The 25,850-nt window shown below is 43.0% G+C and overlaps 1 protein-coding gene across 3 annotated transcripts in view; it reads left to right on the forward strand.

Annotated features, from left to right (window-relative positions):
- Positions 1–25,850, forward strand: part of LOC126251800 (juvenile hormone esterase-like) — a 362,809-nt gene that overhangs the window by 311,302 nt on the left and 25,657 nt on the right. For all 3 annotated transcript variants that reach the window (XM_049952436.1, XM_049952439.1, XM_049952438.1), the window contains 2 exons: positions 1,082–1,267; positions 3,707–3,906. In XM_049952436.1, the coding sequence (XP_049808393.1) occupies positions 1,082–1,267; positions 3,707–3,906 (386 nt within the window). The remainder of the gene's footprint in view (positions 1–1,081; positions 1,268–3,706; positions 3,907–25,850) is intronic.

Below are 25,850 nucleotides of genomic sequence, written 5' to 3' on the forward strand. Positions count from 1 at the left end.
CAGTTAAGTCAGCTGTTTCTGGCGTAATTAGATTATGAAGAAAGAGCTGATAAAATTAGTATACCAGTTCTGCAGCTGGGCAGCAAAATAATTGGCGGTGGAAGTAGAGAGAGATAAAAGAGAGCCTTGCAGTAACGAGAAAAGCTTTTCTAACAGAAAGAAGTATGTTAAGCTAAAATATAAATGTTTTGCTGAAAGCAACGGATGCGAAATGTGGATGACAAACAGCAGAAAAAAGGCATATAATCTTTTAAAATGTGGGTTGAAGGAAAATGCTGAAGATTGCTTCAAGGCCTGTGGGTGACTTTACGTGTGATGTTATCAGTTAATCAACCTATGAAGTTATAATACTAGAAGATCGTAAGTTAGTGGAAGGTAGGATTTTCATGCATAAGTGAGAAATAATAAGAGTGTAATTATGTTTTGATTCAAAAGTGTGTTTATGTTAGCAAGGTTCTACATTAATTTCCCGCGATCACGGTCATCAGTTTTAGTAACAGATGAAAGATCGTAAAACTGGCTACGTGCCATCTTGTGAGAGCTCCCTGGGTCCGTTAAGCCGCTGCATGATTGAGGTGTAACATCGAGAGGTCGTCCTGTCCACCATATGTGCGACTTCCTGGGGACACTCAAGACAGTGGCAACCTGCAGAAAATACGAGTACCCACGCCACTTCGTTTTTCCACATATCGTTGATTGTTTCCTTCCAAATTCCCGAGGTATCAGTTTCTTTTAACCTATATCAAAAACAGGTTCATTTTTCAAATTGTTTTTTGGGACGATCTGTTTCACCCATCTCACATCCTAACTTGCGGTTGTCATATGCGCTCGCGACAAGTTCCGATATTTTTCATTGTAGACATCATGCTACAACCAACACACATCAGTCCCATCACGAACGTGCTGTAATTGAATGATATCGTTCAGTCTCTCGCAATAACAAGTAGTAACAAGAATGGAGAGTTAGGAAGTAGCGCAGTAGAAGCAACTGGAATTTTGTTGCTTATTACAGGAAATAAATAGTGAAATTTTACCAGTGCCTGTGAAATGTTTTCAATGTTAGACGTGTTGTTTGTTGCAGGCTTTCTCACTACTGGCGACGCCGTCGTCCCTGGAAATGCGGGTCTCAAGGATCAGCACCTGGCGCTCACCTGGGCAAAGCAGAACATCGCCAGCTTCGGTGGCGACCCTGACCTCATCACTCTGTGGGGCCAGAGCGCTGGCGGCATGTCTGTGTCTTTCCACCTCGTCTCCCCATTGTCCACAGGTAGGTGCAGACCGGCTTTTGCCCTTTCCTTCTACAAATTCTGGTAAAATTTTCTTTTAACAGTTTCATCACCGCGTGCGGACACAATCAGTCTGCCTGTGTCGGCTTCCTATATAAGTTGGCCGTTACCCCTTCGAACACTCTCTCCCTGTGCAGCCGCCGCGATGGGTGGTGCCGGAGGTGGGGGTTGTGGCGCCCGACTGCGAACTGCTGTCTCCAGTGTTCGTTTGCTTTTTCTCGCCTCAGCACACGATTCACGCCAGATTCAGTTGTAGGCCGTTATCTTTGTTAATTAGATGGTCCTGGACCTAATTTTAATGGCCTGTTTGATCAAGCAATGTCAGGAGGAGGCAGGGTGGAAACAAGGTGCCATGAACATAGACGCTACAGCGAATTAACACGAAGTCACTCGTAGCCGTGCTATAAACTACAACAAAACCAAGGAAATCTTCCTCCTCCTGGGATTGCATGATCAAAGACGCCGTTGAAATTAGTGCCCAAGACAGTCTAAATAAAAATACAGGGGCCTACATATCATCAGCATCATCATCATCATCATCATTTAAGACTGATCATGCCTTTCAGCGTTCAGTCTGGAGCATAGTCCCCCTTATAAAATTCCTCCATGATCCCGTATTCACTGCTAACATTGGTGCCTCTTCTGATGTTGAGCCTATTACTTCAAAATCATTCTTAACCGAATCCAGGTACCTTCCCCTTGGTCTGCCCCGACTCCTCCTACCCTCTACCGCTGAACCCATGAGTCTCTTGGGTAAACTTGCTTCTCCCATGCGTGTAACATGACCCCACCATCTAAGCCTGTTCGCCCTGACTGCTACATCTATAGAGTTCATTCCCAGTTTTTCTTTGATTTCCTCATTGTGGACACCCTCCTGCCATTGTTCCCATCTACTAGTACCTGCAATCATCCTAGCTACTTTCATATACGTAACCTCAACCTTATTGATAAGGTAACCTGAATCCACCCAGCTTTCGCTCCCATACAACAAAGTTGGTCGAAAGATTGAAAGGTGCACAGATAACTTGGTCTTGTACTGACTTCCCTCTTGCAGAAGAGAGTAGATCGTAGCTGAGCGCTCACTGCATTAGCTACACCTCGCTTCCAGTTCTTTCACTATGTTGCCATCCTGTGAGAATATGCATCCTAAGTACTTGAAACTGTCCACCTGTTCTAACTTTGTTCCTCCTACTTGGTACTCAATCCGTTTATATCTCATTCCCACTGACATTACTTTCGTTTTGGAGATGCTAATCTTCATACCATAGTCCTTACATTTCTGATCTCTGAAATATTACTTTGCATACTTTCAATCGAATCTGCCATCACAACTAAGTCATCGGCATATGCAAGACTGCTTATTTTGTGTTCACATATCTTAATCTCACCCAGCCAGTCTATTGTTTTCAACATATGATCCATGAATAATATGAACAACAGTGGAGACAGGTTACAGCCTTGTCTTACCCCTGAAACTACTCTGAACCATGAACTCAATTTACATCTGAGTCGAGATAAAGCAAAGTGCTCCCTTACAGTGAAGTCCGAACCTGACGATGATACCGCCAACAACAGAGACTACATTTCACAACCGGGTGCCTCTACACCTACCACTGCCACCGCCCACTGTGGCAGCTGCACGGATTGCGACAGGAGCAGAGTGATGGAGAGGTTAAGGGCCAACTTACATACGACGTCGACAAGGGCAGGGTAGCAGTCATGAGGAACTATCTGAAAATGGCAGAAATATGCTAGAGATGTTTTCATTTTCACAATTTTTCTAATTTGTAATTCAACATTAAACATCGAATCACACAAAAGCATGCTGGTGTCACTATTTTGTTATAATGTTTTTTTGTGTCATAGGATTGAAACATTGTATTATAAATTTCTTCTTCTCGAGCGCTTTTCCTGTTTTTTAAATTTTTTCACCTACAGCAAATTATCTTCAGGTATCTCTGATACAATTGAAATTTTTGACACTTTTCCGTTTTATGTAATTCTCACTAAAACGCATTCTTGATTTCACTACGAGATTTTATTGTCTCTTCAGAGATTTTCATAGTTACTCTGATCACTGTCTCTGCGAAGATAAGTTTTTCATAAGATAATTGTTAATGTTCTTGATTATTTATTTTATTGCTTTGTGCACTTCACATGTAGGTTTATCATTCACTTGATTCGATGAAAAATTTTGAAAATCGAAATATTAATCAACAAACTTAGCCTTCCAGTTTAAATGGTACTAATCAGTATTAGAGGATGAATTTAAATAGTTTTTGATAAACAAAAAGCATATAAATGAGCATTTACTATTTAGTGACATTGATTTACTTACGTGACTCCTTAAAAATATTTCTAAGGGTGCGAGAATTCCCATTCTCACCTACTTTTGTACAGGAGAGTAATATTTTCCACAGATCTTTTCTCAAGAATTATCATCCAGAGTGGGAACTTCATTGGACTGCCAGGGTCTCTGGAGCTGGCCCGTCAGAACGCCTTCAGCCTTGGTGCAGTACTCGGTTTGGAGACAAATGATTCGCAAGAGCTGGTGGACTTCCTGCGCTCTGTCAACGCTACTGATCTACTGGTGGACAGCTCGCTTGTTATGTCAGACGTGGTGCGTTATTTGCTGGATTTTTCTTTTTTTACGAAGGAAAGCAAAATAATTGTATCACAATTTGATTGCAAAAGTCGATATAGGATTTACGGAAATCTGGTAATAATAATGACGATTATTACTAATGACCAACAGTACGCGGGTTTATGTAAGTTCTCATTCTGTAACTACTCAGGCAGTTGAATCCGTTGATGGTATGTTTCCCTAAACCGCGCGTTCCTTTAGGAAGACATTGCAGCACTTTATGTGGTAGCCCTCCCAGTGACAACCCAAAAGTTTTCTGACGGTAACTAGTAGCGTCCGTTTAATTATCATCCTCTAAATGGTATTGTTTTCTTACAGTCTCTATTGTCATACTATCACTCACCATTACACCACCCATGGAAAGCAAAAATCTTGGGATCTGATGATGTACAGAACCTGTAAACGTAGGCTTTCATGGCAGGTGTCAGCGAAGACCGGGTCAACTTGTGCGATATATTTGACGTTTAGGCATCTGTTGCAAGAACCACTTGAAGGAAGCAATGGACGACCACACAGCCACGACACTCACGAGAGCCTAGTGTCTGCTCAGACTAGACTAAATCGTGACGCGGCAAAGTGATTCATACCTAAGGCTCCTGGTCCCCGATAATTTATGAAGATACCCCGATCTAGAAGGAGTTAAGTCCGCTACAACAATAATCAGTCATGTTGATTCACTCACATATCTCCTGGCCAAACATCCGGCTGACAAAAATGTGTAACTTTTATAACTGCCACGAAGTAAATGACAACAACTTGGTCTATATTGTATAGATTTCTTTACTATTACATCAGAAGTAACAGTAAGCGTTGATATAAAGTCTCTCTTCACAAATAGACAAATCGAGAAAATAGCACTTTATCTACAAGATCACCAATCTTGGTGTATCATTGACCTGACGGAGGACTATACTGTGTAAATTTGCCGTATTTTAAATCGTGGGTAGAATTTTATGACCAATTTTGCAGCAATTAATGGGATCCACGGTCATCCGTAGCTGTAGATCTATTTGTGGAAGCCTTCGAAAACACTGTCCTTGACTTTGCTCCACTTCACCCAGTGCTGAATTCATGTTGGACGTAATTTTTAATTTGTGGCCAAATGGAAAAGTGGAACATCCAACCCTTACAAAAACCTCAGTAGCACACAACCAAAAATATAATTTGCAACTGAAACTGAAACGAATAGCACCCTACTGAACATGCACGATATAGTTTACAAGGGAGCAGATGGTGCATTAAATCACAAAATATTCAGGAAGCGTACACATACGAACAGTTACCTGCGCACTCAGTCACGTCATGATATTGGCCAAAGGAATATCTTTGGTTAGTTGGTTAGTTTGAGGGAAGGGACCAAACAGCGAGGTCATCGGTCCCTTCGGTTTAGGGAAAAATTGGGAAGGAAGTCGGCAGTGTCCTATCAAAGAAACCATACCGGCTTTTTCCTTAATCAATGTAGGGAAATTCCGGAAAACCTAAATCAGGATGGCCGGACGCGGGTTTGAATCCTCGTCCTCCCGAATGCGAGTCCTGTCTGCTAACCACTGCGACACCTCGCTCGATAGGAATATCGTACGTAAATTGTTGGTCATAAGGGTGCGTCAGATTGTGATACAATCACGAGGAAGCTAGAGCTGTTGCACCTATGAACAACATTCCATACTAGAACAAATTAGTGTACGTCAGACAGGAGGAATGCGAGCGGCAACACGGATGAGTGAACGAATGTAATCGTGCTTATTTGTGTGACTTAGCAGTAGGATATCATATTATGAATGGACAAAAAGGTGATATTTTATAGCGAAAAAAAAATTAATATAACTTTTGCGTACCATGAGGGACTTCATCGATCAACAATCGTGTGTGTGAACTGAGTTGCGGCTGTGGTGCACTTTAATTACAACAACCAGGCCGAGCGTTAAGCATACAATGTCCGCCCAAAATGTTCCGAACTGGTCTCATTTCTAGTGTATAAGCGACATCAAGGCAGTAACTTGAGTGGCGGCATAAACTAACAACTGTAAACAACAGATGTGCAGTCCAAAAGTCAGTTGTGAGCAACACTTAAGTAATGTACTTGTGACAGTAGTCAGGCAATGTTGTTGTGTAACAAATAGCAGTGGAGCGACATCTCTAAATCGAGCGTTGGCAGATATTGTCCAGAATGTTTCGAAGAACAGATGAGAGAGTGCAAAGTTTGTATCGCAAGCCTTGCCTCCTGAACAAAACCAACGACGCATGGACACCTGCCGCGACTTCACTGAAATGGAAAATGTGGACAATACTTTTCTTGGAAGAATTATCACGAGAGACAAGACTTGGTATTATCAATCGAACCTACCACAAGACGAATGGGGAAATTCACATGGAGGGTCAAAGCTTTGACAACTGCGAGCTAACATCCCAAAGACGTTCGGGCTCATATGCGGTTTCTCTTCGTCGAAATGTCTTGGCTCAGACTCGTCTAGGAGTTGAACCGCACGTGTCGCATTACACGCCCTAAGTTAGACACTTGTGACACTTTGGTTAAATTGTCTGGATGATGGCAAGTTTGCGAAATACAATGTTAACATACCATATAACAGTAATAATAATATCGGGAACTAAATTAACGACCTATAAATGATGTGGGCCACACAGTTGCGATTTTGTTTAGATTAATGTTCATTCGTAAAGCAAACTAATAGCGAAAGTGGTCGTATTTAGAGTTACTGTTACACTCGAGCGCTTATCCATTTGACACAGTTCGAACATTCACAATCTCATCGTGAATTAAAAGTTCAACAATCAACCTCGTTAGCTTTGCGAAAAGTTAGAGTTCACACCAGACGCGCTGCTGCTCACCTCTCAGAGGCTTAAGTCCCCGATACCACACAACGCGAAATTTTCTAAGTCGTTTCACTTCCTAGCTGCCTGAAGACCGACCGTCCGCTTTCGCGTCTCTACCAGCACTGTGCCATTTGGTGTCTCTAGCCGAACTGTCCTCCTTGGTGCCTGCACCAGAACTGTCCCTATCTATCCGTCTCCGGCCGCGTTTTCCCTCGCGACGAACATCCTCACTCAACTAACTAGGACAGTTCCCTTTCCTGAAGCCGTCTGTCTGATTGGCTACAGCTTATTCTACATTAATTTACATTTTTATATATTTAAATAATCAAAGCGTGACCACTTTCACGTTCTAAATAAAGTAACAATAATATCCATTACATAACAAACGTTAAATTTTTTTACATAAAACCAATATAATTTCCTTCTTAGCTCTGACTGCCACGGCCAGTAGCCTTGCACCAATGTGCTTTCTGATAAATAAATAAAGAACAAAAGTAACTATTACGCACTAAACTTTACAACAATTATTCTATTACCTAATGATTCAATAAGGTGTCATGCTGTCATCGTTCAATGTGTTCAGTGTGGAGGGAATGATGATCTGATCCTTAACTGTAAATACAGATAATTTAAATCTACTGTATCTTTTAAACAAATTAAGTTACATATTTGATATTTACAACATTTGTCAGTTTAATAATGCTCTTCTTGTTAATTTCACTTTAAAAGTAAATTCTAAACTATTATAGATACGATGAATATTCAAGTTTTATTGGGGTCACCATGAAAATTTATGGAGGATGGCAGATTAAAATTACTGTGGCTTGATTCCCTGAATTACTACAGAATTAAATAGTTTCCATAAATGTTTCCCTTTAAGGCCGATCTTAGGTCCGCCATATTTAACACTCATACGTCTTCTCGGCCACAAATGGCTTCTTTAGGGTTTCCCTATGCCATAGGTTCTCGTCTGTCTCACTCGCCCACTACAGCACTTAGGCATCAATAGAAAATAGACGCCTGTGAGTTTCCCCATCTCGCGGTGAATCTGCATCCGGTCCTGGATGACAGGGTTCGTTTCACAATTCGTGAAGGCTGACTCTTTCGGCCATATACTTAAATGAGAGCGAAATGCTCGTTAACTCCACAACTTAACTGACATTCAAGTCAGTGTGACATGTGAGTTGAACAACATCCCAAACAAGGCCTTTTTGACAGTTTTATACCGTTGTATGAATGTTCTGGTCGTTGTAATCAAGTGGGGAGAGACTATGTAGAACACGCCAATGATTAAAAGTGCCGTATTAACTATTCTTCATTTTCTATTAATTCAGTATCTGAACTTTTTTGGATTGATGCGGTACGTATCGCCGAAAACTGATCTGTCGATGAAGAAATGCAGCACATTTAAAGAATGTGAATGAATGACTGATGAACGTCAATGATGCTTGCGTACTATCGAAATAACCAGCAACGTTCAAGGGAAGAATTAAAGAGGTTATCGAGGTCAGATAGCCTAATAACATTGTGACGACCGCTACCAGAGCCAGTTAACAAATGGTAGGTTGTTTAAATCACAAAGAAAGACAAAAGTAATGAGCTGCAGCAGAAATGAGAACAGCGAGGAATTTAACATCAGGATTGCTGATCACGAAGTAGATGAAGTTCAGGAATTCCTCCCTAGAGCAAAATAATCCACGACGGACTGAGTGAGAAGGACATAAAAAGCAGACCAGCACTGGCAAAAAGGATATTCCTGGCCAAGAGAAGTTTGCTAGTATCAAACACAGGACTTAATTTGAGTAAGAAATTTCTGAGAATGTACTTTTGGTACACAGCGTTGTATGTTATTCAGACATGGACTGTGGGGAAACCGGAACAGGAGAGAATCGAAGCACTGAGATGCGATGCTACATAAGAATGTTGAAAATTAGGTGGACTTCTAAGGTAAGGAATGAGGAGGCTCTCTGCAGAAGCAGCGACGAAAGGAATATGTGGAAAACACTGACAAGAAGAAAGGACAGCATGATAGGACTGCGGCGGTGCGGTTCTTTCCGTCCCTTTACGACGGACCTGCACCTACCCGTGAACATTGTCTCAGCAGATCATCAGTAGGAAAGCCGAGTGAAACCTACTGTACCTCGACGTGAAATAGGTTGCAATTTAAGTCACTAATCTACGTTTCGGGAGAAAGTTTTCACACAAATGGAAGTTTGGAAATTTTGTCCTCAATTAATATATTCTGAAACTTAGGTGAACAAGTATCACTGCCAAGCCCGTACTAGTCTTAACACAGTCACTCATAATCCCTTTGATTCACGTTAGCAAGTTTATGGTGTTGGATTTCCCGAAAACGCAATAGCTACAAAAATACTGATTGAGAATGCTCGCCAAATATTAAGTCTGTCGGTACCAAATGCAGTTTATAGCCACCGACCTGCTCAATACGCCACGCGGAATATATGTCTTTTCTCGTCACAAAATTCACTTAAAAATTCCGAAATTTCTACACACACATCGGAATAATCATGCCGTCACTTTCCAACACTTTTGATGTATGAAACACTGCTAGATCCGGCAACTTATCATTTCCATCGGAACTACTACTACACACGTCCGATCTGTTTCAAGGCTAGGCTTCGACTCCTCTGTCGAATACTCTAAGTCTTCTCTACCAGCAGAGAAAAGCGCGCGAAGAATATTGCTTTACCATTGGTCAGTTTACTCAACAGCCAATAGCAAAACAACATTCTCCCGCGTCAGTCCGCGCTTTTCATCAATAACCAATGGCAAAATAGTAAACCTAACGACTGCACCTTTTTACCGACGTAATTATCTAATATGCTGAAGTTTTGCTTACGTATAAAGTTATTTACTATTGTTATTTATACATGAATTAACTTTCCCTTTACCATAAACTTACTTTACAAATCTATTCTACAAAAATCCCCTTTGTTCATATCCATACTTCTTCGAAATGTTCCCACACTAGATCCTACCACATAACTCGATAAACAATTATCTTCATATTAACATTAATCCACACTCACGCACCATTCATACTGCTAAAACACATTTATAGCATTTTACATAGACAAAAAGACATAATAACACTTTATGAAAACTAGAATAGTTTATGAAAAACATGCTATTACTGTAGTGCACTCTAGTGGGCACAATCGAAACTAAAATCACAGCCCCCCCCTCCTATCCAATATAGTCCTCTATCGGCTGATACATAAACTACGTGCGCATCCAGTCTCGCGTCACCATCTGTCACTATCCAGCTCTGAGTCACATCTCCCACTTAACTGCCTCCAAGGCAGGATCGTTATACGGCGCTACGCCTCAGGACATCTGGTTAAGATATCGAAGAGTTACTTCTATCTTATCAGAGGGAGCTGTGGAGGGTAAAATCTACCCAGGGAGACAGGGATTGGAATATATACAGTAAATAATTGAGGACGTAGGTCGCAGGTGCTACGCTGAGAGGAAAAGGTTGGTCCAGGAGAGGAATTCAAGGCGATCCGCTCAAACCAGCCAGAAGACTGATCATCATCATCATCATCATCATCATCATTTAAGACTGATTGTGCCTTTCAGCGTTCAGTCTGGAGCATAGCCCCCCTTATAAAATTCCTCCATGATCCCCTATTCAATGCTAACATTGGTGCCTCTTCTGATGTTAAACCTATTACTTCAAAATCATTCTTAACCGAATCCAGGTACCTTCTCCTTGGTCTGCCCCGACTCCTCCTACCCTCTACTGCTGAACCCATGAGTCTCTTGGGTAACCTTGCTTCTCCCATGCGTGTAACATGACCCCACCATCTAAGCCTGTTCGCCCTGACTGCTACATCTATAGAGTTCATTCCCAGTTTTTCTTTGATTTCCTCATTGTGGACACCCTCCTGCCATTGTTCCCATCTACTAGTACCTGCAATCATCCTAGCTACTTTCATATCCGTAACCTCAACCTTATTGATAAGGTAACCTGAATCCACCCAGCTTTCGCTCCCATACAACAAAGTTGGTCGAAAGATTGAACGGTGCACAGATAACTTAGTCTTGGTACTGACTTCCTTCTTGCAGAAGAGAGTAGATCGTAGCTGAGCGCTCACTGCATTAGCCTTGCTACACCTCGCTTCCAGTTCTTTCACTATGTTGCCATCCTGTGAGAATATGCATCCTAAGTACTTGAAACCGTCCACCTGTTCTAACTTTGTTCCTCCTATTTGGCACTCAATCCGTTTATATTTCTTTCCCACTGACATTACTTTCGTTTTGGAGATGCTAATCTTCATACCATAGTCCTTACATTTCTGATCTAGCTCTGAAATATTACTCTGCAAACTTTCAATCGAATCTGCCATCACAACTAAGTCATCCGCATATGCAAGACTGCTTATTTTGTGTTCACATATCTTAATCTCACCCAGCCAGTCTATTGTTTTCAACATATGATCCATAAATAATATGAACAACAGTGGAGACAGCTTGCAGCCTTGTCTTACCCCTGAAACTACTCTGAACCATGAACTCAATTTACCGTCAACTCTAACTGCTGCCTGACTATCCATGTAAAGACCTTTAATTGCTTGCAAAAGTTTGCCTCCTATTCCATAATCTCGTAGAACAGACAATAACTTCCTCCTAGGAACCCGGTCATATGCCTTTTCTAGATCTATAAAGCATAGATACAATTCCCTGTTCCACTCATAACACTTCTCTATTATTTGTCTTAAGCTAAAGATCTGGTCCTGACAACCTCTAAGAGGCGTAAACCACACTGATTTTCATCCAATTGCTCCTCAACCAATACTCGCACTTTCCTTTCAACAATACCTGAGAAGATTTTACCCACAACGCTGATTAAAGAGATCTGTGTAGCCATTTAAGACCTGACATTCCACTGTATTTGACGAGTTCCGACTTAATTTCATCCACCCCAGCTGCTTTATTGCACTGCAATCTATTGACCATTTTCTCCACTTCCTCAAACGTGATCCTATTTCCATCATCATTCCTATCCCATTCTACCTCGAAATCTGAAACATTACTGATCGTATTTTCACCTACATTGAGCAACTCTTCAAAATATTCCCTCCATCTGCCCAAGGCATCCACAGGATTCACCAGCAGTTTTCCTGACCTGTCCAAAATACTTGTCATTTCCTTCTTACCTCCCTTTTGAAGACTGCTAATTACACTCCAGAATGGTTTTCCAGCAGCTTGACCCAATGTCTCCAACCTGTTTCCAAAGTCTTCCCAAGATTTCTTCTTGGATGCTGCAATTATCTGTTTGGCTTTGTTTCTTTCTTCAACATAACTTTCTCTGTCTACCTGAGTTCTAGTATGTAGCCATTTTTGATACGCCTTCTTTTTCCTTTTACAGGCTGCCTTGACTGTGTCATTCCACCAAGCTGTTTGCTTCCTCCTACTTTTACACACTACTGTTCCAAGACATTCTTTAGCCACTTCTAGTACTGTGTCCCTGTACCTTGTCCATTCCTTTTCCAATGACTGTAATTGACTACATTCAACTAACTGGTACCTTTCTGAGATCGCTGTTATGTACTTGTGCCTGATTTCCTTATCCTGAAGTTTCTCCACTCTTATCCTCCTACATATGGACCTGACCTCCTGCACTTTCGGCCTCACAATCCCAATTTCACTACAGATTAAATAATGATCAGTGTCATCAAAGAATACCCTGAATACACGTGTGTCCCTCACAGCCTTCCTGAATTCCTGATCTGTTATTATATAGTCAATGACAGATCTGGTTCCCCTGCTTTCCCAAGTATACCGGTGAATGTTCTTATGTTTAAAAAAGGAGTTTGTGATTACTAAGCCCATACTGGCACAGAAATCCAAGAGTTGCTTCCCGTTCCTGTTGGCCTCCATATCCTCTCCAAATTTACCCATAACCTTTTCATACCCTTCTGTTCGATTTCCAATCCTGGCGTTAAAATCACCCATGAGCAGAACACTGTCCTTGTCCTTTACTCTAACAACTACATCACTGAGTGCCTCATAAAAACTATCCGTCTTATCTTGATCAGTCCCTTCACAATGCGAATATACTGACACAATCCTAATTTTCTTGCTAGACACTGTCAAATCTATCCACATAAGTCGTTCGTTTACATACCTTATTGCAACTACGCTGGGTTCCATTCCTTTCCTGATGTAAAGCCCTACACCCCATTGTGCTATTCCTGCTTTGACTCCTGACAAGTAGACCTTGTATTCTCCCACTTCCTCTTCTTTCTCACCCCTTATCCGAATGTCACTAACAGCTAAAACGTCCAGCCCCATCTTACTAGCAGCCTCTGCCAGCTCTACCTTCTTCCCAGAGTAGCCCCCATTGATATTAATAGCTCCCCATCTCATTACCATTTGTTTGCCAAGTCGTATCTTACGAGTCCCTGGTTTGTCAGTTAGAGGTGGGACTCCGTCACCTCCAAAGGTCCGAGGCATTTTGCTCTGATTGTTGCCAGCATCATATTTAAAGTACCAGGGAAGCAGGTTGCTAGCCTTACTTGCCCCAAGTCCCATTGGGTTTTACCCCTAACGGCTGAGGGACTAACCGGTGGATTTGGTAGTCTTTGCCGTATGAGCACAAAGGTGACCACGACTCAGAATACGTCCGAGATGCCCAGCCTTATTCCAAAGTAACTGGTATCCCGACTGTCTGGACCACTTACTTGGCCACTCATACGTTGCCCGTGGTTCATGAACTAGGACATGACTACAGGAACCCACACCATGAACCACCCAGAAGACTGATGACTACAACAAAATAAAAGTAAATAAAAAGACCGGGGCGCAGAGAATAATATAGAGGTCGAGTAGTACCTCCTATTACTGAAATATTTGCGTTTCATATTATGCAAGAAAAAGGCCTCTGGTGAACAAATATTGCTAGCGTCAGGTTCTCATTTCTATTAACCAAGTTAAGAAGCTCCCACGTCTCTAATTTGCTGGCTTATGTCACAAGAACTGACCACTAGATGCTGTCAGCAGCAAAACTGAAAAACTGTCACCGATTACCCTCATGGGCTACTTACCAAGCAAATAACAACCACTAATGACAATAAGCCATTTGACAATGTGACCGCTACTTCCTTGCAACGTTGACTACAATGATGGATTGTTAATCACAGCCACTGCGACTAACATCTACATCTACATTTATACTCCGCAAGCCACCCAACGGTGTGTGGCGGAGGGCACTTTAAGTGCCACTGTCATTACCTCCCTTTCCTGTTCTTGTCGCGTATGGTTCGCGGGAAGAACGACTACCAGAAAGCCTCCGTGCGCGCTCGAATCTCTCTAATTTTACATTCTTGATCTCCTCGCGAGATATAAGTAGGGGGAAGCAATATATTCGATACCTCGTCCAGAAACGCACCCTCTCGAAACCTGGACAGCAAGCTACACCGCGATGCAGAGTCTGTCACTTGAGTTTGCTAAACATCTCCGTAACGCTATCACGCTTACCAAATAACCCTGTGACGAAACGCGCCGCTCTTCTTTGAATCTTCTCTATCTCCTCCGTCAACCCGATCTGGTACGGTTCCCACACTGATGAGCAATACTCAAGTATAGGTGGAACGAGTGTTTTGTAAGCCACCTCCTTTGTTGATGGACTACATTTTCTAAGGACTCTCCCAATGAATCTCAACCTGGTACCCACCCGTCTTACGAACAATTAATTTTATATGATCATTCCACTTCAAATCGTTCCGCACGCACACTCCAAGATATTTTACAGAAGTAACTTCTACCAGTGTTTGTTCCGCTATCATATAATCATACAATAAAGGATCCTTCTTTCTACGTATTCGCAATACTTTACATTTGTCTATGTTAAGTGTTAGTTGCCACTCCCTGCACCAAGTGCCTATCCGCTGCAGATCTTCCTGCATTTCGCTACAATTTTCTAATGCTGCAACTTCTCTATATACTACAGCATCATCTGCGAAAAGCCACATGGAACTTCCGACACTATCTACTAGGTCATTTATATATATTGTGAAAAGCAATGGTCCCATAACACTCCCCTGTGGCATGCCAGAGGTTACTTTAACGTCTGTAGACGTCTCTCCGTTGAGAACAACATGCTGTGTTCTGTTTGCTAAAAACTCTTCAACCCAGCCACACAGCTGGTCTGATATTCCGTAGGCTCTTACTTTGTTTATCAGGCGACAGTGCGGAACTGTATCGAACGCCTTCCGGAAGTCGAGGAAAATGGCATCTGGGAGCCTGTATCTAATATTTTCAGGGTCTCATGAACAAACAAAGCGAGTTGGGTCTCATACGATCGCTGTTTCCGGAATCCATGTTGATTCCTACAGAGTAGATTCTGGGTTTCCAGAAACGACATGATACGCGAGCAAAAAACATGTTCTAAAATTCTACAACACTCGATTTGAGACAGGCTTCCGAAATCAGTTCATAGGTAGTAAGTTAACTAGAAGTCGAATTAAAGTGCGTGTTCAGTGGAACTAGTTAACCGGATCTGAAGCGTTACATGTTCCGCCATTCCCAAGGATAAGTGACACATTCTCCGTGAGAACAAGAGATCCCATGGTAGTGATTCACTGACCCTCTCTTCTCCAAAAGCACGCAGTTCTCATAAGGAAAAAGATTCGAATTTAATCGAAGTACATTCTTCTTACACGTCTTGCTCTGGTCTATCAGCAATGTTAGTTCTAAACTGAAAACCAAGTGCGTAAACTATCAAGTTGATTATCTGACATTAGGCATTTCCAGCATTCTTTTGACTAACGAGGAAGACCACGAAATGGTTTTTATTTTAGACAACGATAGCTTGAAAAGATACATCCAGACAAAACATCCCAACCATGCAAGTACACCCACAGAAAGTTTTGAGCGTCATAATTAACAAATAAAAAAGAAACGTCACATTCTTCAAAAGACGTATGAGTTCCTAAGATGTGCCCTACTTAATTGCACCGACCGAGGTGGCGCAGTGGTTAATACACTGGACTCGCATTCGGGAGGACGGTTCAATCCCGTGTCCGGCCATCCTGATTTAGGTTTTCCGTGATTTCCCTAAATCACTCCAGGCAAATGTCGGGATGGTTCCTTTCAAAGGGCACGGCCGACTTCCTTCCCCATCCGTCCCTAATCCGATGAGACCGATGACCTCGCTGCCTGGTCTCCTCCCCCAAAACCAACCAACCAACTTAATTGCAAAATCCAAATCACTACGCTTTATTGGTGAGAAAGTACTTCTTCCCCCAGCTGTCAAAATCGATGGAGAAAGGTTTGGTGAGAGTCTGAAGTCGATACCACTCTCAGATGATATGTGGTTGTATTGATGCAAGAGTCGCCAACATGACGAATTAATTGTTACCACGTCTTCATGATGGCCCGAAATTCGCCCTGCAACTTGATGACAGTATCGACATCGGAAATCTTTCGCATCTCGCTTCTGTACGCTAGTGTTATGAAAATGAAATATGTGAGGACTTTATAAAGTTTTGGAAGGGAGGACTACAGGCGAATTCCTTAATTGTTGACAGTATGTCATGCAAAAATTGTGTTGTTACAAACACGGATGCGAGGTTCAATATAATGTGTGCTGTTTCTCCTTCTGTAAAATTCACACAATGGCTTATAAAATAGTACAATCGAAATTCAGTGAAGCGCTGAACGATGTAGTCAGTGTTGAACATTTTGCGAAAGCACGGGCTTTAAACATTAGGCTATTGTCCGTTCTTGGGGAGCAGCTGGCCTATACCATGATTCGCTTCTATTGCACACGGAGATAAACTATGTGATCAAAAGTATCCGGACACCCCCCAAAACATACGTTCTTCATATTAGGTACATTGTGCTGCCACTTACTGCCAGGTACTCCGTATCAGCGACTTCAGTAGTCATTAGACATGGTGAGAGTGCAGATTGGGGCTCTCCGCGGTACTCACGGACTTCGAACGTGGTCAGGTGATTGGGTGTCGCTTGTGTCATACTCTGTACGCGAGATTTCCACACTTCTTAAGATCCCTAGGTCCACTGTTTCCGATGTGATAGTGAATTGCAAAAATGAAGGGACGCGTACAGGCCGCCCTCGTCTGTTGACTGACAGAGACCGCCGACAGTTGAAGAGGGTCGTAACGTGTAATAGGCAAACATCTATCCAGACCATCACACAGGAATTCCAAGCTGCATCAGGATCCACTGCAAGCACTATGAAATTTAGGCGGGAGGTGAGAAAACTTGGATTTCGTGGTCGAACGGCTGCTCATAAGCCACACAACACGCCGGTAAATGCCAAACGACGCCTCGCTTGGTCTAAGGAGAGTAAACATTGGACGACTGAACAGTGGAAAAACGTTCTGTGGAATGACGAAGCACGGTACAAAATGTGGCGATCCGATGACAGGGTGTGGGTATGACGAATGCCCGGTGAACGTCATCTGCCAGCGTGTGTAGCGCCAACAGTAAAATTCGGAGCTGGTGGTGTTATCGTGTAGTCGTGTTTTTCATGGAGGGGGCTTGCACCCCTTGTTTGCGTGGTACTATCACAGTATCAGCCCTACACTGATGTTTTAAGCACCTTCTTGCTTCCCACTGTTGAAGAGCAATTCGGAGATGGCGATTGAATCGTTCAACACGATCGAACACCTGTTCATAATGCACGGCCTGTGGCAGAGTGATTACACAACACTAACATTCCTGTAATGGACGGGCCTGCACAGAATCCTGACCTGAATCCTATAGAACACCTTTGGGATGTTTTGGTACGCCGACTTCGTGCCAGGCCTCACCGACAACATCGATACCTCTCCTCAGTGCAATAGGCCTACTCCTTGAAGAATGGGCTGCCATTCCCCAAGATACCTTCCAGCACCTGATTGAACATATGCCTGCGAGAGTGGAAGCTGCCATCAAGACTAAGGGTGCCCTAACACAATATTGAATTCCAGCATTTCCGATGGAGGGCGCCACGAACTTGTAAGTCATTTTCAGCCAGGTGTCAGGATACTTTTGATCACGTAGTGTGCGTTAGTCGTCCCGTAATAATGTTTTTCGTCGCGTTGTAGATCTGAAACGAACTTCGTCTTTTCCTGTTGAGTCGCATATTCACGGGTCTGTTTTCTCGACGAAGAAGGATTTTAATATTGTACCACTTGGCCGACATTTTCAAGAAACTAAATGATCTTATCATCACTTCAAGGCCGAAATAGTAACATTCTTAAAAGAAAAAAGTGGCTGCCCTTATGCGAAAAACACAGATGGAGAAGGGTAACTGCGTGATGTTATTTTGCCTGAACAACTTCGTGAAGGAAAATGAGTTGGATGGGGGCAAGTTTAATAGAACTGGCGTAGTACATCTCGAAAACCGTCAACAATTCTATAATAAATTTCCAGAACCTTCGTCTGATTACTATTGGATACGCAACCCGTTCGATACTATCATAACAGAACACTAGTCAGACTCTTGCCAACAGCAGAACATTAGGAGCCAATAGAACGCTCGAGTGATAGAACATTACGAAATGAACTTAAATCGAAATCTCTTGAAAAAAACTGTGGTAATCTCTGAATGATCATTCCAGTTTAGCAAGAAGGGCAGTAGATGTGTTGTTACTGGCTCTGAGCACTATGGGACTCAACTGCTGTGGTCATAAGTCCCCTAGAACTTAGAACTACTTAAACCTAACTAACCTAAGGACAGCACACAACACCCAGCCATCACGAGGCAGAGAAAATTCCTGACCCCGCCGGGAATCGAACCCGGGAACCCGGGCGTGGGAAGCGAGAACGCTACCGCACGACCACGAGTTGCGGGCGATGTGTTGTTACTCTTCTCGTCCACGTACTTGAGTGAGTCAACATTTTCCGGTGTTGCATTAATTAAGACGAAATACTGTATTAGTAACGACTGCAACTGGAAGCAGATCTGCGAGTTACTGTTTCAGAGATAGGTCAAAAAATGGATCTGCTTTCTTCACAAATTGAAGCACACGCATCACACTAAACGTGCAAGCGTTAGGAAGTTTCACAATTTAGAACCGTGTTTAATTCTACTCACTTATTTCCTTTTTTGGATGATCAGTTTAAATGTAACAGTTTTAAAACTGGCATTTAAATATTGACTATTTTTCTGTCGCCATTTTCATGACGAGATATTTCAAATATTAACATTCTAAATGAATTAAAGCAATGTAGATGGAAACAGTTAAACTGTAACCGACTAATTAGTGAAATAATTTGTAAAAAAATATTTAGTGAAACACACATACCCGTACAGTTTCAGTAATTGCATATACAGCCGTGGTTATTTATAAACTCGTTGTAACGTTAAAGTTCACCTCGTTTGAATGATACAAATGTATGACAATTTTTTTAAAGATCTTTAACTGAGATGTACTTCAAGGACACTCTCTAATCCTGTCGTTATTATTGCTGCCGTAACTTAACTGAAGTAAATAGATGCAATGGGCAGTTTTTGGGCCAAGGACACACATAAAAAAAAAGTTTTGCATCACCTCGGCTCCAATAGTACCGGAGCTTGTAAAGAAAATTGGAATAGAGATCAACAGAAACATCATTTCCGCCCTTTTTATTGCTCATGAAAACCACGCATTGCATGTTGTACTACCATACAGCGAGACCATCAGAGGTGGTGGTGCAGATTGCTGTACACACCAGTATCTCTAATACCCAGTAGCACGTCCCCTTGCATTGATGCATGCCCGTATTCGTCGTGGTATACTATCCACAAGTTCACATAACGGCGATTCGGCGTAGATCCCTCAGAGTGGTTGGTGGGTCACGTCGTCCATAAACAGCCCTTTTCAATCTATCCCAGGCATATTCGATAGGGGTAATGTCTGGAGAACATGCTGGTCACTCTAGTTGAACGATGTTATCCTGAAGGAAGTCACTCACAAGATGTGCACGATGCTGGCGCTAATTGTCGTCCATGAAGACGAATGCCTCACCAATATGCTGCCGATATCGTTGCTCTATCGGTCGGAGGATGCCACCATCAGCGGCGTACGCCGACCCCACATAATGCCACTCGAAAACAGCAGGGAACCACCAAATCATCACATTGCTGCACTCGCGGGACAGTGTGTCTAAGGCGTTCAGCCTGACCAGGTTGCCTCCAAACACGTCTCCGACGATTGTCTGGCTGAAGGCATATACGACACTCATCAGTGAAGAGAACGTGATACCAATCCTGAGCTGTCCGTTCGGCATGTTGCTGGGAGCATCTGTACCGCGCTGCGTGGTGTCGTGGTTGCAAAGCAGGACATCGCCATGGACGTCGGGAGTGAAGCTGCGCACCATGCAGCCTATTGCACACAGTTTTAGTCATAACACGGTGTCCTGTGGCTGCACGAAAATCGTTATTCAACATGAAGGCGTTGCTGTCAGGGTTCCTCCGAGCCATAAACTGTAGGTAGCGGTCATCCACTGCAGTAGTAGCCCTTGGGCGGCCTGAGCAAGGCATGTCATCGACAGTTCCTGTCTCCCTGTATCTCCTCCATGTCCGAATAACATCGCTTTGGTTCACTCCGAGGTGCCTGGATACTTGTTGAGAGCCCTTCCTGGCACAAATTAACAATGCGGACGCGATCGAACCGCGGTACTGACCGTCTCGGCATGGTTGAACTACAGACAACACGAGCCGTGTACGTACTTCCTGATGGAATGACTGAAACTGATCGGCTGTCGAACCCTATCCGTCTAATAGGCTCTGCTCACGCATGGTTGTTTACATCTTTGGGCGGGTTTAGTGACATCTCTGACCAGTCGAAGGGACTGTGCCTGTGATACAATATCCGTCTGTCTTCAGGAGTTCTGGGAACTGGGGTGATGCAAAACTTTTTTGATGTATGTACGAGGAGGGGGGGGGGGGAGTCGGCAAAATAATTTGTTTCAGGAGGAGCCGCGAACCGTCGCGCCCCCTTTGGAACAAATTATTTTGCCGACTTTTTTTGGTGAATAGCACCTAAGTTAACCCTTAGCAGATTCTCACAAACCCAGAAATATGTTATGTAGGCACATGTAATACAGTGTGCCCACAATAAGTGATTGAGATTTCAAAGAATAATTTATACATGTGCCTCCAACGGTGGCCTCTTGTATGTGAACGAAAAAGTCTGTTTTATGGCAAACCATGACGCAAAGATGTAAAACTAAGTGGAAACCTGAAAGCAAGTGATAATATAATTCGTTGACGTCAAAGTTTTCCATATGCGAATTTGAATGAATTCTAACAGGGCACTATAATTGGTATCTGAGAAAAGAGTTTTTCCCGCCGTGATATTTCAGCTCGTACAGGCCGTGCATGTACTACAGTGATACGCGTGGAGAACAAGAGTTTAGGAGAGGATCGCATGTAGCGACGCTAGGTTACTGGACAATGCGATATTAAAACAATGGTTCAAATGGCTCTGAGCACTATGGGACTTAACATCTGTGGTCATCAGTCCCCTACAACTTAGAACTACTTAAACCTAACTAACCTAAGGACATTACACACATCCATTCCCGAGGCAGGATTCGAACCTGCGACCGTAGCAGTCGCGCGGTTCCGGACTGAGCGCCTAGAACGGCTAGACCACCGCGGCCGGCCGATATTAAAACAAATCGGTGTTAAGAGTCCTTTGTGTGAAAGGGCGTAATGGTCTGTACAGCATCGTCCACAGCGTTGGTTCCGAACTAGAGAACTGACACGGGTGTCCACCAGTTTCCTCCGTGAAAACTTTCCGTGGTGAATTGTGTGTATGAATTCCAAAGGGAATAACTGCTGAGGTCATCAGTCCCTAGACTTAGACACTACTTAAATAAACTTATGTTAGGAACAACACACACACCCATGGTCGAGGGAGGACTTGAACGTCCGGTGGGAGGGCCCACGCAATCCGTGGCATGGCGCCTTAAACCGCGCGGCCACACACTGCGGCTTTCTGTGGTGAATTGTACGTGTTCTGATGTGCGACGGATTAATCTGTTATTCTGCGCAACGGATTAATCTGAGATGTACCCTTTACCCTGTGCCTCCTGCAAGATGCAATTTCCACCCCCACAATGCTACAGAAGTCAGACAGACGCTCCTAACGTTCTAAAGAGAAATGCCTGAAAAACTTTCAGCAATAAACATCTTCTGGAGTCGTCCGCTGTAAGGAAATGAAACAAAAATTCACAACATTTCTTACGTAACTAGTGGGATACTTGAGTACTAGAGTAGTGCTAGTTAGTGTCAGAAAAACATGAAACTAACGAAAGTTATTATTTATTTTGCAAAAATTTTGAGAAATCACAATGACACTTTTAGTTATGAATTGAGTAAGTTATATCCTGCTTCTTTTCGGAATGTGACGTTACCTTTCAAGGATAGGATTCGCTAATGAAATTTCTATACAAAGTTTAAGATGCTTGTTGCCTTGGAAGAATGCCTCAGAGGCGCGCCTACTCAACTTGAATAATTATCCTTTAGAATGTTGCTAGGTACGGTCGCGGCTGTCGCGTGTGATATGCAGTTAAGTCTACTGTTGTGGAGGAAATAAGGGGCTCGCAATAGCTGTAGTGCACAATACTGTAAGCTGCGATGACTGCTGTCTGCGCCGCTCGCTGCTGACAAAAAACATAACTCTCGTTCTATCTGGATTGACCTTCGCCAATCAAACTCTCCCTATGCCTTGATGAAGTCAAGGATTCCTATTCGCCCCTAGTCTAACTATTGGCGTGGTACACCGGTCAGATAACCAGTCCACCGCGATGCCACTCAAAATTCGCTCGCAGGCGTTTAACTATAACTCTGTCCGTTCAAACCGCATAATAAGTATGTCGGCCAACACAGTGAACAACGCTTAATCGCAAGGACTCAATATAGAGCAGCACTTCAATTCGCTCTCGACAGAGGTGCTCTCCCAGTGAAGTACTGAGGAGAGACCTGTTCCTCGCTCTTTCGAGTACACGTACGAGCGCGCACGCTCTCGTTACGTGTTCTCGCTCCAAGAGCGACAACGGAACGGCGCCTCTCCACACCAGACGTGAAAGGGTATGTCTTTCGATCTCTTCCATAATGACGTTTCGTTTAAGGCGACCAATCCGGAAGATTGGCCGGCCGAAGTGGCCGTGCGGTTAAAGGCGCTGCAGTCTGGAACCGCAAGACCGCTACGGTCGCAGGTTCGAATCCTGCCTCGGGCATGGATGTTTGTGATGTCCTTAGGTTAGTTAGGTTTAACTAGTTCTAAGTTCTAGGGGACTAATGACCTCAGCAGTTGAGTCCCATAGTGCTCAGAGCCATTTGAACCATTTGAACCGGAAGATTGTAGTTTTGACGTTTGGCGTTTGCTGTCTCCCTGTGAAAATCTCTGAAACTGCATGCTATGTGTAAAGAATGTGTAGGCTGGGCGCTCCCACACTATGTAGCGGAATTTGCTTTTAAGCTGAACACGGGGTTGTTCCCCCCTTTCCACTCGGGCCCACGCTGTCTGCTACGGGCGGTCACTGGCCGATATGGGCTGGGTCGTCCTCTGAAGGGCCTGGCGTCCCGTTGTGCGGCCTCTCTCCCAAACTAAAAGCCTCTATGACCGTCGTGTCTGGAATGTATGTGTGCACGCCAGCCTCAAGTATCTCAACCACAGTGCGCTCATTTGTCAATTGCATATCGTTTACATGAATTCATACAACATTGACTTTATCTTATCGAGTTTGGGTTCGAATGAAGCGTCTTGATGTGCGGAACATGGTTGTGAGGGCGGAACATGTAAGCAGTGAAGGTCAGGAGGCCACGACGTCTTACAGTGTCATCACGTCAGGCGATTGGTCTGGCATGGAGGATATGGCACACTTTTCGGGTGACGATGGGCAGGAATGAGTTCATCACTGTTCTCCAGTTGTCATTGTTGATTGTGACCTTCCCAGGAACGTTTCCAGGTCCTCATTGATTCCATGCCACCACATTTGGAGCCTCTGACCTCAGTCTTCCGAGTGCCTCAAACCATACTTAATTCTTAAATTAAAAAATCATTATTATTTCCGTCTTAAATAGGAACATCGTATTTTATTGTAGAATCAGAATCTACAGGAAAAAATACGTAACTTTCATGCGGAACACTTTTGGTGTTGCGTCATAGATGAGGCTGCAATCGACTAACAACATAGGTGAGTTCCAAAACAGTATTATTTCGAAGAAATTCATTGGATGTAAAACATAATCAAAGACATGCGTCGCAAACGACTCAATGTTTTGCAATTTCCTCCGTATAGTTGTTTTGAAACATTCGTTTATTCATAATTTGACATGATCGCATGGCATGCACGTCGTCCCTCATTTGATAAATACGTTCCTTCATGACCCTACTGCGTTGCCATTTGGAAAGCAGACTATTGCGACAGAAGAGAAAACAGAAACGGTTTTTGTTTATGGAGAAAGTGGTAGGAAGATCGATAAAGCTGTAATCCTGCATACTTAACGTTTTCCAAACAGGGTGCGATCCACAGCTTCTTTCCGTCGGCATATTTGACAGTTCTCCACCGACGGAAGTGTATAAACACGAAAATGGAACCGTCGAAAAACAGTTGCTAGACAGAATAATGTAATTGCGTTATCAGCATCCTCCACATTAGCGCTCGGCAGTTTAGTTCGTGAATCGAGAAGTAGACTACTGTTTGCCGAATTTTGAAACGTACAAAATTTAATCCGCTTCATATTTCCCTCCGTCAGGAATTTCCAGAACCGAACAACATTTTGCCAGTAGTCGTTTAAACAAATAGAGAGACACCCCATCTGCTTTTCTCGAGTACTGTTCTCTGTCGTGTGGACCATCAGGGACCATGGTATAATTAATTGACACAACATGCACTATTGGAATGTGGGAAACCCACAATGGTTAAGGGGTAACATTACTGTAATGGCCTAAAAGAAGCGTTTCCTTGACAATGTTTTGGGCGTTTGAGTTATGCTGCGTGCTGATTTGAAAAATCATATTCCGAGAAATACGCGTTTGAAGTTCTGAAATGTTACAGACATGAATAAACCAGAAAAATCAACTTTTAGAAAGCTCTTACCATTAATCTGCTACCCAGGACTTGCCTTTCTTACTTTTTTCACTATAATCGGAATCACATCCACTAGCTTATCATTCGAAATATCGATCGTTGCCATTCCACGAACACACAAAAATTTACAATTATGTTTAGTTTTACTCCAAGCAGGCGCATTCTAGGAGGATTCGACGGATGATTTCATTTGCCTTCCGTATAAGCTCACTACTTGGAACAGCTACTTCTGGGCAGTTTGCACAAGTAATAATTACTGTGAAAGCCCTAAGCCTCGAGGACTTAGTTCTTGCAACGTGATGTCTGCACTGCACATTTTATATTTCACGTGTTGAGAAATAACAGAGAAAACAACAATAAAATTTATAACCCCCTGGCTCAGTCCGCAATTGAAATAAAAATCCTGTCCACTGTCTTTGAGTTTCTTAGCAAGGCGCCGACTCTTTAAGAACTGCGCTCAGCCTCATAGCTATTCTTTAGACGCTTTAACGACATACTGCTTCGACGCCGCGTTCGATACGATGCTTCGTAGCTTTTCTAACTGAGCACACGTTGTAACCACTCATTCTTACGTGAAATACAAAACAGTATTCTATACGATCAGAAATAAACTATCAAAAGTCAATACTCCTCACAAAAATCAAGATTCGAAGCGAAAGAATTGTCTTTTTCGTACACGTACTGATTCTTGCTGACACCAAGTTAACGTATTATTGTTTTAAATACTTCTAATTATACCCAGACACTACAGATGGTACCGATTTGCCGTAGGTAGGACGTTTCGTGTCATCCGAGGCGCTATACGAGGAGTTCGGCATTCCATAGAACAATTTTGCCTCATATTTTAGAAGGATCAAAGCATCCATGGAATGTAAATGTTTGGTGTTGAATATTTGGTGACAAACTTATTGATCCATCCTCATCGATGGCACCTGAAATAGTGATACATATGTAATTTTCTTGGGGGATGATCTTCCGGTATTGCTTGCAGACCTTCTCTTGGACTTGCGTGGTTTCACCATAAT

Source organism: Schistocerca nitens, chromosome 4 (genome assembly GCF_023898315.1).
Source record: "Schistocerca nitens isolate TAMUIC-IGC-003100 chromosome 4, iqSchNite1.1, whole genome shotgun sequence".
Taxonomy (NCBI): domain Eukaryota; kingdom Metazoa; phylum Arthropoda; class Insecta; order Orthoptera; family Acrididae; genus Schistocerca; species Schistocerca nitens.